At 51.1% G+C, this 16,402-nt stretch overlaps 2 protein-coding genes across 3 annotated transcripts in view; both read left to right on the forward strand.

The window, feature by feature from the left end:
• AKR1A1 (aldo-keto reductase family 1 member A1) overlaps positions 1 to 10,843 on the forward strand; it is a 28,023-nt gene extending 17,180 nt beyond the window's left edge. For both annotated transcript variants that reach the window (XM_018574641.1, XM_018574642.1), the window contains exons 2-9: positions 1,244 to 1,351; positions 3,946 to 4,062; positions 4,835 to 4,986; positions 5,654 to 5,849; positions 6,278 to 6,477; positions 8,049 to 8,121; positions 9,512 to 9,598; positions 10,742 to 10,843. In XM_018574641.1, the coding sequence (XP_018430143.1) occupies positions 1,262 to 1,351; positions 3,946 to 4,062; positions 4,835 to 4,986; positions 5,654 to 5,849; positions 6,278 to 6,477; positions 8,049 to 8,121; positions 9,512 to 9,598; positions 10,742 to 10,807 (981 nt within the window). In that variant the 5' untranslated portion in view covers positions 1,244 to 1,261 and the 3' untranslated portion in view covers positions 10,808 to 10,843. The remainder of the gene's footprint in view (positions 1 to 1,243; positions 1,352 to 3,945; positions 4,063 to 4,834; positions 4,987 to 5,653; positions 5,850 to 6,277; positions 6,478 to 8,048; positions 8,122 to 9,511; positions 9,599 to 10,741) is intronic.
• Positions 10,844 to 15,933: 5,090 nt separating this feature from the next.
• Positions 15,934 to 16,402, forward strand: part of NASP (nuclear autoantigenic sperm protein) — a 12,812-nt gene continuing 12,343 nt past the window's right edge. Inside the window, exon 1 of the mRNA XM_018574644.1 lies at positions 15,934 to 16,151. Within this exon, the coding sequence (XP_018430146.1) occupies positions 16,111 to 16,151 (41 nt within the window). The 5' untranslated portion in view covers positions 15,934 to 16,110. The remainder of the gene's footprint in view (positions 16,152 to 16,402) is intronic.

Consider the following 16,402-nt stretch of genomic DNA (forward strand, 5'->3'; position numbering starts at 1 on the left):
GCAAATCCCGCCATGCATCTGTCTCTGGGAGTCATGCCCGTGGCAAAGTTTTGCAATCCCTAATGTGATTTGTAGTTGCACCTCAGCTGGAGGGCCAGAATTTGCATACCCCTGCTATAGGGGGATAGGCCATATGTAGTGATATGGGTCCTCCTTGACCCTCATCGGGCAGCATGCATAGAAGGCTTTCATATAGGAACGTTTGGAGGATACAGATTCTTCAATTTGTATTTTATAAATGAACAGACATTGGTGACAGCACAGCAACTAGCTCCATTGACTGGAACTACAAATCCCAGCACATCTCTGATATTAAACACACCCTGTCTAAACTCTAATAGTGAATTTGTACGCTGTTGTTATTTGACGTTGGATCAGAACGAGGACAACCGGGCCACTCTGTACAGGATCCTGTCCAGCGTTCCCTGATAACAAATTGCCTCATTGTGTATGTCCTCAAATCAGAAGCTGAATCTGGCTGAGGGCATTGTGATGTGCGGGGAGTCGGGGGAATGGATCCGGACAGACAGCTTTCTGGTTTTCCTGCTGGGTGGAGGGTTTTATCTGCAGAAGGAAATGGATGAGCAAAATCACTTACCCTTTTCCTATCTGAGATATATACAGCGTGTGTGTGTGCGTGTGTACCGTATGTATGTATGTATGTATGTAGAAGGGATTTGAAGGGATTACTCTCACAGAGTCCTCCCAGAATAATTAGTGTTAAAGGAGAACTATGGGGTTAAGTCTTTTCCCCATAGTTCTCCTTAGAGGACACAAACTAGCGTCTTCCCGTCACCCTAGGCTCAGTATATAGGGAGCTGTAGCTCGCGGTATACTGATACGCCGCAGCCGGAGCGGATCTCGACAATTGTGCCGGGATCCGCCCAGCTGCGTGACTGACAGCTGGCTCTGCCTATCTAGAGGCAGAGCCAGCTGTACCCGCCCCCGTCTGATCCGCCAGTCAGCGCTGGCGGATCGGAGCGGGGAATCCAGCCCCTCCCCTGTCATGGCAGAGAGCCGTGACAGGATCGAGAAGTGAGCGAAAGCCGGTATGTGTTCGCTCCCCTCCCGATCTACTGAGCCGACCTGTGACAGCCTCATTGTCACAGGTCGGCTCTGACTATGAGGTGAGTGAAAAGTTCTCACCTCATAGCTCTCCTTTAAGCGTTCCATGTACTGACAGGAGCACGCTTTGCGTGCTTGGGCTGATTTTCCTGACAGGTTTTTCATTCTTCCGTGACAGGTCCACATAAAGGCAAACATGGCCACCGCCGTCGAGTGTGAGACTTTGTACACCGGTCAGAAGATTCCGCTCATTGGACTTGGCACGTGGAAAAGTGCGCCTGGCCAGGTAAGATGTTCGATAAGCTTCCGGCCCCAAGAAACCCCTCATGTAAAAGGAGAACCTCCCATCTCCACAAACCGTCATGCCGGAGAAGATTTATTGCCTTAAATCCCACTTTGAAAATTGCCTTCCCAAGATCCTTTGTGCCACGTCAGAATTGTCAACACTGGTCATCAGAGGAGATCGGACTAACAATATACGTCAGAGACCTGTGACCTGCGAGAAGCAATTTGAGTCCAGGAGAGGGGCCGGTACAACTGTGCAAGACTGAAGGGGAGGACGGAGGTCAGATAGAAGAGTGAAAGGAAGGACGGAGGTCAGATAGAAGACTGAAGGGAAGGACGGAGGTCAGATATGAGACTGAAGGGGAGGACGAAGGTCAGATAGAAGACTGAAGGGACGGACGGAGGTCAGATAGAAGACTGAAGGGGAGGACGGAGGTCAGATAGAAGACTGAAGGGGAGGACGGAGGTCAGATCAGATAGAAGACTGAAGGGAAGGACGGACGTCAGATAGAAGACTGAAGGGGAGGACGGACTTTAGATAGAAGACTGAAGGGAAGGACGGAGATCAGATAGAAGACTGAAGGGGAGGACGGAGGTCAGATAGAAGACTGAAGGGAAGGACGGAGGTAAGTGAAGGGAAGGACGGAGGTCAGATAGAAGACTGAAGGGAAGGACGGAGGTCAGATAGAAGCCTGAAGGGGAGGACGGACACTTGATTTCTCTGCTAGAAAAGGGAAAGAAGGACAACCCTGTGTGTGCCCCTTCCCCTCATCAGCCAGGAAGAATATTACGGAGGGGTCCCGATGAAATGTGATGGAGAATGGCCAGACCCGGCCCGCTTCCAGGGATACAATGATCGCTCAGATAAAGAGACGGCATTTGGTTTTACAATGAGATCTGATTGTGGAAATGTTTCCTGTGTTCATTCACGGGGAGGACAGCCGGGAGCATCAAACAGACCTCAATAGAAGGTAATTCTGATCAATTACAAAGCAGGAGAATGATGTATCCGCAATGTGATCTGGGAGGAGACGCCTCCGATATTGAACACAACGTTTTACATCTCTGTCATCATTTTGTTGCCGTCTCTTCATTTATCTGGATGTCACTTATATGTGACGTCCGCGGGTCATTTCCACTTCTGAGACGAAGCCGCACCGATCCCGGGAACATACTTTGTGTGGTTTTCTTTCATCTACGAATAAATCTTTCCTCATTTATTGGATGGTATTGTGGGGCCGGCAGCTGTCCATGGCGGGGAAGACAATAGGTATTCAGTCCGTCTACTTCTCTTCTGAATAGATGAAAGAGTGTCACTGATGATTATAAATATGCAGATTAGAGAACCAGATCCCGTATGATGGATCTGTTCATCACTCTGGATTGTTTGTTTACATACTGTACATGTATTATGTACCTTGTAGAGGCTGAGTAGATGAGAGGGCCTCCCTTACACTTCCTGCCTAAATTGTTGAGAGGACTTCCTTTACAACTCCCGTCAGAGTTGAGTAGAGGGCTTCCTTTATACCTCCTGTCTGACTTGATGAGAGGACTTTCCTTGCACCTCCTGTCCAAGTTGAGGGGAGGACTTCCTTTAAACCGCCTGTCCAAGTTGAGGAGAGGATTTCCCTTACACCGCCTGTCCGAGTTGAGGGGAGGACTTCCCTTACACCGCCTGTCCGAGTTGAGGAGAGGACTTCCCTTAAACCGCCTGTCTGAGTTGAGGAGAGGGCTTCTCTTACACCTCCTGTCTGAGTTGAGGAGAGGGCTTCTCTTACACCTCCTGTCCGAGTTGAGGAGAGGATTTCCCTTACACCGCCTGTCCGAGTTGAGGGGAGGACTTCCCTTACACCGCCTGTCCGAGTTGAGGGGAGGACTTCCCTTACACCGCCTGTCCGAGTTGAGGAGAGGACTTCCCTTAAACCGCCTGTCTGAGTTGAGGAGAGGGCTTCTCTTACACCTCCTGTCCGAGTTGAGGAGAGGGCTTCCCTTACACCTCCTGTCCGAGTTGAGGAGAGGGCTTCCCTTACACCTCCAGTCAGAGTTGAGGAGAGGGCTTCTCTTACACCTCCGGTCCGATTTGAGGAGAGGGCTTCCCTTACACCTCCTGTCCGAGTTGAGGAGAGGGCTTCCCTTACACCTCCTGTCCGAGTTGAGGAGAGGGCTTCCCTTACACCTCCTGTCCGAGTTGAGGAGAGGGCTTCTCTTACACCTCCGGTCCGAGTTGAGGAGAGGGCTTCCCTTACACATCCAGTCTGAGTTGAGGAGAGGGCTTCTCTTACACCTCCGGTCCGATTTGAGGAGAGGGCTTCCCTTACACCTCCTGTCCGAGTTGAGGAGAGGGCTTCCCTTACACCTCCTATCCGAGATGATGAGAGGACTTCCCTTACACCTCCTGTCCGAGTTGAGGAGAGGGCTTCCCTTACACCTCCTGTCAGGATTGATGAGAGGGTTTCCCTTCTCACTTGGTCCCGTTAATTCTTACTTGCTATTATTTCTTTATATTTGGCTCTTCACAAATGACTTCCTTAGTAGCCACAGCGAGTATTATCCTTACAGCATTTGAGCATTATTATTTGGCCTTCATCATGACAGGTGAGAGACGCTGTGAAGTGCGCTCTCAGCGTTGGCTATCGGCACATAGACTGCGCGTCCGTGTATGGAAATGAAACTGAAGTTGGAGAAGCCATCAAGGAAAGCGTCGGTGATCAGGTAAAATGAATGCTCATAATTGCACTACAAACTGTTTTAGGATGTGTGGACTATGGGTTCATGGCCTATAAGACCAAAGGTTTGTGGACACCTGACCATCACACCTATATGAGCTTGTTGGACATCCCTTTGGAGAACCACTGTCCTTAATATGGCGTTGCGCCCCCTTTGAGGCTATAACAGCCTCCATGTTTCTGGGAAGGCATGCCACAAGATTTTGGAGGGTGTCTGTGGGAATTTGTATCCATTTGTGAGGTCAGGTACTGATGGGAAGATGTGGCTCACAACTGGGATTCCAATTCATCCCAGAGGTGTTTAGTACGGTTGAGGTCAGGGCTCTGTGCAGGACACTGGAGTTCCTCCACACAAAGCTGGTCACACCATGTCTTTATGGAGCTGGCTTTGTACATAGGGGACAGTCATGATGGAACAGAAATGGGCCCTCACCAAACCATTACCCCGGTTTGTGTCTTTTAGCACCCAAAGCAAAAAGCCCAAAGTGTGCCCCCCACCCAACAGTTGTGAACTACTTTAGCAGCATAGGTTGCAGGTCCGGCCCGTTTTTTAACCCCTTTTTGCTGAAGCATCCAAGGTGGTCACTTCTTCTACACACCCCTCACCCCGGCCTTGCTGTTATCACAAGTTTGGAAGTGCACAATTTATATAAAATGTCTTTGTATGATGTAGCATTACCAGTATCTTCTGTTAGTCCATCAATAGTCATGTTTCTATACATGTGTATTGTGTAACACGTCTCATTTGTTCCTGGCAGGGTCTGAAGAGAGAAGAGATCTTTGTTACCTCCAAGCTGTGGAACAACAAACATCACCCGGACGACGTAGAGGGGGCTCTGAGGAAGACCCTCTCTGACCTCCAGCTTTCCTACCTGGACCTCTATCTCATGCACTGGCCCTATGCCTTCAAGTGAGTGCAACGTCAATGAGGTGAGTGAAAAGCACCCCCCCCTCCCCCTCATAGTTCTCCTTTTTAAATATGCTTTTTATTGGTGTTATCAATGTTATATAAAATAAAGTTTAGAAAGAAAAGAAAAAAAAAACAACAACAGCCGGTTCAACATAACCCAGGATAAGAGAGTCCACAGGTAGAATACAGGTAGATGTATCGTCGGACATATCACTTGGCTGCAGTACACTCTTGGGAATGTAAGAGAGGACCAAGAACTCCGGGATAAAACAAAGCAGTTGTATTAGACAAGGAGAGCCGGGGATTCCAGATGTGAGCAAAGTAAGGGCGGGTTGCCCCGTTGCTCATATGTAAGTTTATATATAGGGGCAATGCCTGATCAACCAACCGCTTCGAACGCGCCCAGGGAGGGAACCTTAGGGCTGCTCCAGACTAGGAGAATAGAAGAGAAGAGTAGTGCCTGAGCATTGCAGGCTAATGGCAGTTCACCAAATAGACGCAGGAGGCAGAACGCAGGTTACAGATGTTGGGGAAACCGAGGCTGGCCTCCATGAAGGAAGTAACCTCCGTATGCGGAGGTCATCTTTAAATGTTACCCGGGGTCTCTCCAGCACAGCAGGTTTGAGATGTTTTACCTCGCGATCACATGAATGTTATTGTGTTGCAGGAGAGGAGATAACATCTTCCCACAGAACCTGAATGGGTCTCTGCAGTACGACTACACCGACTACAAGGACACATGGAAAGCAATGGAGAAGCTGGTGGAGAAAGGTCTGACCAAGGCGATCGGCCTGTCCAACTTCAACAAGAGACAGATTGATGATATTCTCAGCGTTGCCACCATAAAGCCGGCCGTACTGCAGGTATGAACGCCGCTGGGCACGCTGTCTGCGTAAACCTCCATCAACTGGTTTTTGTCTAAAGACTATTGAAATGTATTCTTTTATTTCCAGTCTTGCCTTTACAGTTTTAAACTCTTTGGTCTTGGGGGGATGCGGAGAGCAGTGCTGGTGTGATGACATCGGTGCCGATCTCTGCATCAATACACTCAGGGGGCGGGGCCATGACGCTCTGCACCTATGGGTCCTCAGGGTTGAGTGACGCTGGGTGACATTCAACCTGGACCGCTGAGGACATCTGGTGGTGATGAAGAGGTACTGCAGGGGACAGCTCAGGTGAGTATTGCAGCCTGATCTACCCCACAGAGGAACTCCCAGAGTTGGGTTAACAAGGTCCAGAGAAGGAAGAGATGGTGCATTGTAAAGTGTTTACTTTTTCTTCCTGATCGTAGGTGGAGTGTCACCCCTACCTGGCTCAGAACGAGCTCATCGCTCACTGCCGGGCCAACGGACTGGCCATTACCGGCTACAGCCCTCTGGGATCTCCGGACCGCAGCTGGAGGAAAGCAGAAGACCCGGTCCTGCTGGAGGAACCCGGCATCCTGGAGATGGCTAAGAAATACGGCAAATCAGAAGCTCAGATTCTTCTCAGGTACTTGTAGACAGGGCCGCTGTTAGAAATCATGGGGCCCCACACGGCCCAACTGACAGGGCTCCAAACCCAACCAAGAACCCCCACCAACGGTACTGCAATACCATGCGTTATGGTGGAGAAAAAGTAGTGCATACTGCATTCACCTTATATACCATGACAGCTGTGGGAGAGGAGCCTGAGCTTCACCGCCTGCTTCCAAGCTGAGCCCGGGCCCCCTTGCTGACCTGATGAGGCCGGGGCCCAGTATGGGAGGGCTGGCTGTACCCCTTCCCCCCCCCTATCAGCAGCCCTGCTTGTAGGACCTCAATGGCCTGACTGATGGATACATTCTGTGTACATTGTGTTAACAATGTAACACTTTCCTGTGTGGCTTCTGTCATATTTCAGTACAGAGAGCGGATTCCATAAGTCAACCAATCAGAATCCAGCGTTTAGTAGTTGGGGCGGGGCATATAATTGCATTTGATCACTGGCCGGTGATATCTACAGAGATCACAGAAATGGTGAAAACTTGGATTGTATCCCCAGATAATACAGATGTATTGTTAGATTTTCAGTCATTCCAGAATGATGAACTTACATTGAGAGAGAAGAATAGTTGGAGCCCATTCACACCACAGTACGGGCGTTCTCGTGCGCATTGGTACGCAGTTTGGTGTACGCATGGTGCAATGCATTGTGTAGACACATGGTGGCACTTTATTATTTTTCTTTCAATGTTATTTTCAGTCCCCGCTGTGCGTTGCAATGTTTACTGCGCGTCAGAACACGCTGTGCAAAACTTCAACGCATCTGTCGCCTTTGTTCCATCACATGTGTCCCTTATATGAGGGTTGCAAGTGCGTTTACTGTCTGTGTACTGGTGTACCATTGAAACACAATGACAACGCACCGCAAAGTATTCACACATGGCGTTGTCATTCTGTATGTAAGCAAGCTTTGTACATGCCAATAAGGGGTCTGTATGTAAACAATTCTGAGCCTGATGACCGGGACCCTGCGAGGCCCCGAAAGTACTTGCTTTTGGATGACATTGTCTGTCATTAAAATGAACATTTGCTGATTTTAACAGCTTGGTGTGCTGGTGACATCCTTTACAATTTGTATGTAAACAATTCACCCTGCGTGTGTGTATCTGTAAATGTTCATTTTGTGCAAATGAAAAAAACGAACGTTCTTCATATATTTCCTTTGCTGGTCGAATGTAATACTGCATTGTGGCCACTAGATGGAGCTGATTTTTTATTTCCTATGCTCCCCAGCTCCATCTAGTGGCCATAATGTGGTATTACATGACAATATGTTCAACCTGCAAAAGAAAACATATGAAGAACGTTCGTTTCTGTTATTATTTGTAGAAAATGATCGTTGACATATGTTCGCTGGGCAAAGGGCCCCGTGAATTGATTATGAATAGTAATGAAGGGGCCCGCAGACATTTAGGAGGTATTCATTCACATAAGGCCGCTTCCACATTGAACAATCCTGAGTCACAGTTCATTGAGCTTGTGTGTACACCTCGTACATGTCATGGTCACTCAGTATCCGTAACATTTGTATCTCTCCAGGTGGCAGGTGCAGCGGAAAGTGATCGTCATTCCAAAGAGTGTCACCCCGTCCCGAATCCTCCAGAATCTGCAGGTAATGCACATGGCTGAATGGACTGCATACCATACAACAATTAATTTAGTTTCACTTTGTGTAAAGCGTATCTACACCCAAGCACAAAAATGTTGCAGCTTTCCAGTCCTGCGGTGTGGCGGCTGCATTAGATTTATTTTTTCTTCTGTCTTTTTCCTCTTTATTTTCACACGGTGATCCTGCCACTAACACACTTCCTGTCCTTGGGTGACAACACTCACTGGCCACTCTATATCTATGGAGGAGCAGGCATTGGGTCTCTGTGCTTCTCAGTGCAATGCTGGGAGGGCATGGCTGGTGGGAGGGGCCAGCAAGGTGCTGTATATAGCTTCCTGAAAACATCACAGCACTCTGCCTGGGTACTGCCCTCCTCAGCCCTGATGCAAGCAGTGGGCAAGCTCTTGGGAGGAGTTATGCAAATACCACAATGCCTTGATGGGAGGGTGTCTGTCTGGAGGTGTGGCAGGTCCTAGGCAGGCCACATTTGCATACAGACTGCTCTAGGAGTTATGCCTGTTATTATTTGTGTTCAGTATAAAAAATATATATTCTATTATTTTTAATAAGCTTCAATATTTCATAAGAACATTTTATATTGGCCACCATGAGCTCCGAGCTATAAGATAAACCAGAGCAGCAGGAGAGATCAGATTACACACACAAGGAGGGACGCTAATCAAAACTGGAGCAGACAAAATCTGGAGCAGTAGCCCACGGCAACCCACCAGCTTCTCTCTCTCATTATTAAAGTTTACCTGATCAAGCTAAGGAGAGAAGCTGATTGGTTACTGTGGGAAACTGCTCCAGTTTTGATCAGGGACCCCCCAGTGACCCAGAGGAGGGGCAGACCCTCCGCCATCATGGATGCAGCCAGTGGTGGCCTTTTTATTCATTACAAAGTAAAGCGTGCTTTGCTGACTGTATACACCAGGGGCAGCCAAACTCCGTCCCTCCAGCTGTGGGTGGAACTACAAATCCCATGAAGCATTGCAAGATTCTCACAGCCACAGACATGACTCCCGGAGAGAGATGCATCATGGGATTTGTAGTCTCGCCACAGCTGGAGGGCCGGAGTTTGGCTACCCCTGGTATACACGGTGAGGGGAGCAGCTGTGCACGGCGACCAATCCGCTTCTCTTTTTCATTTTCTGATTGGTTGCCATGCAGAGCTGCTCAGTTTTGATAATATCCGCCCGCCCCCCTGTATGTAAAGTGTTTGTGTAGCCAGAAAATACTTTATTGTTATAATACTTATTATTACTAAACCATGGACTCACATAAAAGTCATCATTTCCTCCTTTGCGGTGTTGTTCTCCCTCTTCACTCCTTCATGTATAAAGCTTTAACCCTTCATATTGAATTCAGGGAACTCTCTTTTTTTTTTTATTAGGTGTTTGATTTCTGTCTGACGGAGGAGGAGATGCAGCAGATCGGGAGCCTGAACAAAGGATGGAGATACATTATCCCATTAATCACGGTAAACGCTCAGCGTGCAGATCAAAACTTGAAACATGTTATAAAAAATGGACGCTTCCTCTATTGTATGTGACAGGAACACATTAAACACATTGGGGCCTATTTGCAGCCAATTAATCTTTCTGTACGTTCGCTCTGTGCGAAGAGAAGTAAAACAATCGTTGTTACATGTAGTTTCTTTGCAGGCCAAATCTATGTGATGCAATACCACAATATGACCACTAGGTGGAGCTGAGGAGCACAGGAAACAAATACTTATATTATATGCTCCTCAGCTCCACCTAGTGGCCACAATTCAGCATTACATTACATACGTTTGACCTTGAATAGAAAATATACCGTACAGAAAGATCCGTAGGGTGAAAGGCTCTGCCAATTGGTTATAAACAGACCCCCCTAATACCCATTTATTTTACTTTTTATTGTCCACTATTTTTTTTTTTCTAACTGCCGACATCAAAGCCCCGATGAAGGGGGGGAGTATTAAAGGAGAACTATGGGGTAAGTGGTTTTTCCCCATAGTTCTCCTAAGGGTAACGGGAGGACATAAACTAGCGTCCTCCCGTGACCCAAAGCTGAGACCGCCGCAGCCTGGACGGATCCCGACATTACTGTCGAGATCCGCCCAGCTGCGTGATTGACAGCTGGCTTTGCCTATCCAGAGCCAGCTGTACCCGCCCCCTCCCCCGTCCGTTCCGCCAGTCAGCGCTGGAGGATCGTAGCGGGGAGCAATCCCTGCGGGGAGCCGTGAGTGACGGATCTCTGCAGGGAGATGATCATGAAGTGAGCGAGCGCCGGTATGTGTTCCCTCACCTCCCGATCTATTGGGCCGACCTGTGACAGTCTCATTGTCACGGGTCGGCTCGCACTATGAGGAGGAGTGATTTTCACTCACCTCATAGATCTCCTTTAAGCCCCCGAAATGTGTTGACTTCTTGTCGTGTGCAATAAAGATCTGTGGCGCTCTCGTTGCTTTTACTTCCTGCGTGGTCACCCAGACAGGAAGTGAATAGAGAGAAACCTCACAGAGGCTCCGCCCCTCCTCTATTCTTAGTGCTGGGTTTTCTCGGACGCACATACCGTGGGAGTATTACAACGTTGGTATCCACAGGGACGTCCCTCATCGGTTTTTTATCTTTTGCAGGTGGACGGAAAGTCGGTCCCCAGAGACGCCGGTCACCCCATGTACCCGTTCAGCGATCCCTACTAGTCATTTCAGAGCTGGACGGATGAAAACCAGAGTCACCTCGTGTCCACCACACTCCTCCTCCCGAGCTTCCACAACACTGGAGTGTCTATTCATATCAAAACAAGCGTGTGAATGTTTGAAGCAAAGCTGCGTGTACATTCGCTCTGATGTGAGAACGGGGCGAAATCGAATGTTCTCAAGGGGAATCCCTGTAAATTCTCTGCAAAGATAAAAAATTGCCAATACAGGGATCCCTATCGCAGCAACAGTTACATTTATCTGCTGATTCCCTCCGGTGTTCTGTCGAAATGTCCAACTCGTCGAGATCTGCAACTCGTAACGTCGCATGCGTTGGAGATTCCGAACGAGACGGCGCTAGTGCGCCGCCCCTCGGCATTTTAATAAAAACCTCGTCAACTTGCCCAATTGCCCTAAGTGCGCCATTGTGCGGCCTCGCAATCCTCATCGAGTTCTCCAACTGGCATCACTGCTTGTGCCATCGGATGCCCGGGCAGGCGCACTGACGGGAGTTGGAGATCCTGACAAGTTGGAGATCTCGATAGAACGCTGGGATTCTCTAGAATTGTTACATTGTATCTCTTCTGTGATGTATTATTTCCTGTCATCCTCGGCGCCCTCTAGTGGCCACACTGAGGTACTTTCGTCTTTACTTGGCCTTGGAACCTGTTTTTATGACTCTACTATAAGGAAGAACATTCCATGTTACCCGATTCTCACCACAGAACGAATGTACATTCAGTTTTCCTGGACATATGCAGACCCCTTGGTGTTCCCAGAAGCCTTTGCTGTTCTTCATTTTGTGCCTTTTACAGCTTTGTATTCTGTCTGTGCAATAAACGGGAGATCTTTGTATACAATACGATGTGTTACTGCTGATGCAAATCATATACCCCTCCCCCATAGGCATTCCTTAAAGGAGAACTATGAGGGGGGTGCTTTTCACTCAGCCTCATAATCTGAGCCGACCTGTGACGATGAGACTGTCACAGGTCGGCTCAGTAGATCGGGAGGTGAGGGAACACATACCGGCGTTCGCTCACCTCTCGATCCTGTGCCGTGACTGTCACTCACGGCTCCCTGCAGGGATTCCCCCCTCCCCCGTCCAATCCTCCAGCGCTGACTGGCGGAACGGACGGGGGAGGGTACAGCTGGCTCTGCCTCTAGATAGGCAGAGCCAGCTGTCACTCACGCAGCTGGGCGGATCCCGTCATCTACGTACCGGGGGCCCCATCCTCTGGCCCCTCCATTCTTGTATGGAGCAGTACATGGCTGCCGGTCATGTGAGCGTGTTGCCAGTGGAGGCTGACAGGAGGGACGGCAGCACGCGGAGCGGCTCGGGTAAGGTGGGCGGTGCGAGCGGAGGATCCCCCAGAATGGAGAGTGAGGAGGAGCTTGCACAATGTACTCTGTATGGGCTCCTCTGAGCCGGCTGCCATCCGCACGGCACTTCCAGGGCCACTGATGGGGGTCATGTCAGGTAGGCTGTACCGGGGGCCCCGCGACTTCCAATGGTATCCCTCAGACATGTGCGTTCGGACGAACCTGCAAATCAGCGAAAATCAGGTGATTCTGCGATTCGTCCGAATCCGAAATAACAAATTTATTATATGTCCAAATATCCCAAAACTTTATTCAGGAATACAAAAATTTGTTAGCGGAAGGAACGGCGGCCTCTATTGGCCGCCGTCAAGTTCTGCGTACGCACGCCGCCATCTTTGAGTGTATCCTGGTATACACAAAGATGGCGACTCCTGAACATACGGGTGCCGCCATCTTGGTGTATACCGAGATACAAAGATGGCGGCGCGCAAGTGTGACATCACGCGCTGAACGAGCGCACCGCCATCTTTGCATATACCATGATGCACTCAAAGATGGCGGCACGCGTGGCAGATCGCGCCAGAGGGCCGACATGGCCGCCGCTCGTTCTGCATTCTCAGTGAGCGAGCGGCCATCTTTGATGAGTGTATCATGGTATATACAAAGATGGCGGCGCGCAAGTGTGACATCACGCGCTGAACGAGCGCACCGCCATCTTTGCATATACCATGATGCACTCAAAGATGGCGGCGCGCGTGGCAGATCGCGCCAGAGGGCCGACATGGCCGCCGCTCGTTCTGCATTCTCAGTGAGCGAGCGGCCATCTTTGATGAGTGTATCATGGTATATACAAAGATGGCGGCGCCTAAACATACGGGCATCGCCATCTTTGAGTATACCAAGATAGACGCAAAGATGGCGGCGCGCTCGTTCAGCGTGTGACGCCACACTGAGAATGCAGAACTAGCGGCGGTCATGTCAGCCTCCGGCGCGTTCCGCCTTGCGTGCCGCCATCTTTGAGTGTATCATGGCATACACCAAGACGGTGGTGCCCGTGTGTTCAGGCGCCGCCATCTTTCTGTGCAAGCGCAGAACGCGCGCGGGGGGCGACGTGGCCGCCGCCCGTTCTGCATTCTCAGTGTGACGTCACACGTTGAACGAGCGCGCCGCCATCTTTGTATATACCATGATACACTCAAAGACGGCGGCGCCCAAAAAATTCACTCACCTCATAGTTCTAGCCGACCTGTGACAATGAGACTGTCACAGGTCGGCTCAGTAGATCGGGAGGTGAGGGAACACATACCGGCGTTCGCTCACCTCTCGATCCTGTGCCGTGACTGTCACTCACGGCTCCCTGCAGGGATTCCCCCCTCCCCCGTCCAATCCTCCAGCGCTGACTGGCGGAACGGACGGGGGAGGGTACAGCTGGCTCTGCCTCTAGATAGGCAGAGCCAGCTGTCACTCACGCAGCTGGGCGGATCCCGTCATCTACGTACCGGGGGCCCCATCCTCTGGCCCCTCCATTCTTGTATGGAGCAGTACATGGCTGCCGGTCATGTGAGCGTGTTGCCAGTGGAGGCTGACAGGAGGGACGGCAGCACGCGGAGCGGCTCGGGTAAGGTGGGCGGTGCGAGCGGAGGATCCCCCAGAATGGAGAGTGAGGAGGAGCTTGCACAATGTACTCTGTATGGGCTCCTCTGAGCCGGCTGCCATCCGCACGGCACTTCCAGGGCCACTGATGGGGGTCATGTCAGGTAGGCTGTACCGGGGGCCCCGCGACTTCCAATGGTATCCCTCAGACATGTGCGTTCGGACGAACCTGCAAATCAGCGAAAATCAGGTGATTCTGCGATTCGTCCGAATCCGAAATAACAAATTTATTATATGTCCAAATATCCCAAAACTTTATTCAGGAATACAAAAATTTGTTAGCGGAAGGAACGGCGGCCTCTATTGGCCGCCGTCAAGTTCTGCGTACGCACGCCGCCATCTTTGAGTGTATCCTGGTATACACAAAGATGGCGACTCCTGAACATACGGGTGCCGCCATCTTGGTGTATACCGAGATACAAAGATGGCGGCGCGCAAGTGTGACATCACGCGCTGAACGAGCGCACCGCCATCTTTGCATATACCATGATGCACTCAAAGATGGCGGCGCGCAAGTGTGACATCACGCGCTGAACGAGCGCACCGCCATCTTTGCATATACCATGATGCACTCAAAGATGGCGGCACGCGTGGCAGATCGCGCCAGAGGGCCGACATGGCCGCCGCTCGTTCTGCATTCTCAGTGAGCGAGCGGCCATCTTTGATGAGTGTATCATGGTATATACAAAGATGGCGGCGCGCGTGGCAGATCGCGCCAGAGGGCCGACATGGCCGCCGCTCGTTCTGCATTCTCAGTGAGCGAGCGGCCATCTTTGATGAGTGTATCATGGTATATACAAAGATGGCGGCGCCTAAACATACGGGCATCGCCATCTTTGAGTATACCAAGATAGACGCAAAGATGGCGGCGCGCTCGTTCAGCGTGTGACGCCACACTGAGAATGCAGAACTAGCGGCGGTCATGTCAGCCTCCGGCGCGTTCCGCCTTGCGTGCCGCCATCTTTGAGTGTATCATGGCATACACCAAGACGGTGGTGCCCGTGTGTTCAGGCGCCGCCATCTTTCTGTGCAAGCGCAGAACGCGCGCGGGGGGCGACGTGGCCGCCGCCCGTTCTGCATTCTCAGTGTGACGTCACACGTTGAACGAGCGCGCCGCCATCTTTGTATATACCATGATACACTCAAAGACGGCGGCGCCCAAGGCGGAACGCGCCGGAGGCTGCCATGGCCGCCGCTCGTGCTGCATTCGCAGCGCGCGGTTGCGGAGGCTCGGTGCATTAAAAATGTGTTTTCCTTCATGAAACGTTTTTGGCGCGCTCATGTCCGGTGTCCCTGTGGTGGCTCAGAGGAGCCGGAGAGCAAAGGACGTGTCACCGGTGTGATGATGATCACTAGCAGTGGAGAGAGCAAGCGGGGTAAGGAGAACTGCGGGCACTGAAAAGGGTGGTCTCACTCCTCCTGCAGCCGCACACGTGACTACACAGATCAGATCCTCGCCATTGCTGTGATGTATTAGACCAGGCGTAGCCAAACTCCGGCCCTCCAGCTGCGGCCTCTATCTGACCTGCTGCAGCCTCTAATGCACATTGTGAGGAGCTCCCAGCGTGCAGTCAGAGGAGCCGGAACCACTCTGCAAGACTGAAGGGGAGGACGGAGGTCAGATAGAAGGCTGAAGGGAAGGACGGAGGTCAGATAGAAGACTGAAGGGGAGGACGGAGGTCAGATAGAAGACTGAAGGGACGGCCAGCAGTACTCATCCGCTCTCCAATGCTCTCCTCTGCAGTACTTCTTCACCACAAGATGTCCTCAGTCTTCTGTGTTGAGGGAAGTTGGGTGCCATATAACCTGGAAGACTGAGGACACACTGTGAGTGCGGACTGTCATGTCACCTGCGGTGGGAATGTTGACTCCAGTGCGCTCTCGGCATCATGAAGGATTGCACAATTCCGGGAGAGGATCGGGGGAGGGTTCTGCACATCACATGACTGGTTAAGACATCTGACCTCGCATAGCTTCCTTTGGGCTCTTTTGGACATACAATGAACGTCTGCATGGACTTATGAATCGTGTAGCACGTGGCCTACCCGCATCCTGTTGTATTGTATTGTGACACGTTCGCTTTAAGAGGCTATAGTCCCCGAACGCAAGGACCCGCCCAGTCACGTGCTCAGGATCCCCAATCACGTGACCCACAGACAATAGAGCTGTGAGCGCGGGAAACAGAGCTGAGGTCAGGGGGTGAGCGGAAGCTGGGAGGCGTGGCTAGAGGGGGAAGGCTGGTATAAGAAGGGCTCCCGGCGCGGGGGATACAAGCTGCCATCTTCTCTCTTCACTCAGCGGGCTCCCTTGCAAGCAAAGAACGTCCAAGCATGGCCGAGGAGACAGTGCCAGTCCCAGTGGAGGCCGAGAAGTAAGCCGGGGGGATGTTTGTGGGGGCGTATAAGGCAGCCTGGAGCGGCAGGGAGATACCGGAGGAGCTCGTTTGGTGTTCGGGTTCACCGGTGGCTCTGTTAGCGCTTACCGCAGCAGTCACCGGCAGTGTGGGGGACTGGGCGGGGCTCCGGGTTCTCCTGGTAACAGAGGGGGGCAGCGCGGTTTTCTATTGGCTGCTGCCTGCAAGTCCGCCGGCAGCTCGGCTGCTCATTGGCTGAGGGGAAGGCA

The sequence above is a fragment of the Nanorana parkeri genome, unplaced genomic scaffold, assembly GCF_000935625.1.
Source record: "Nanorana parkeri isolate BGI_ZX_2015 unplaced genomic scaffold, ASM93562v1 scaffold3115, whole genome shotgun sequence".
Lineage (NCBI taxonomy): Eukaryota > Metazoa > Chordata > Amphibia > Anura > Dicroglossidae > Nanorana > Nanorana parkeri.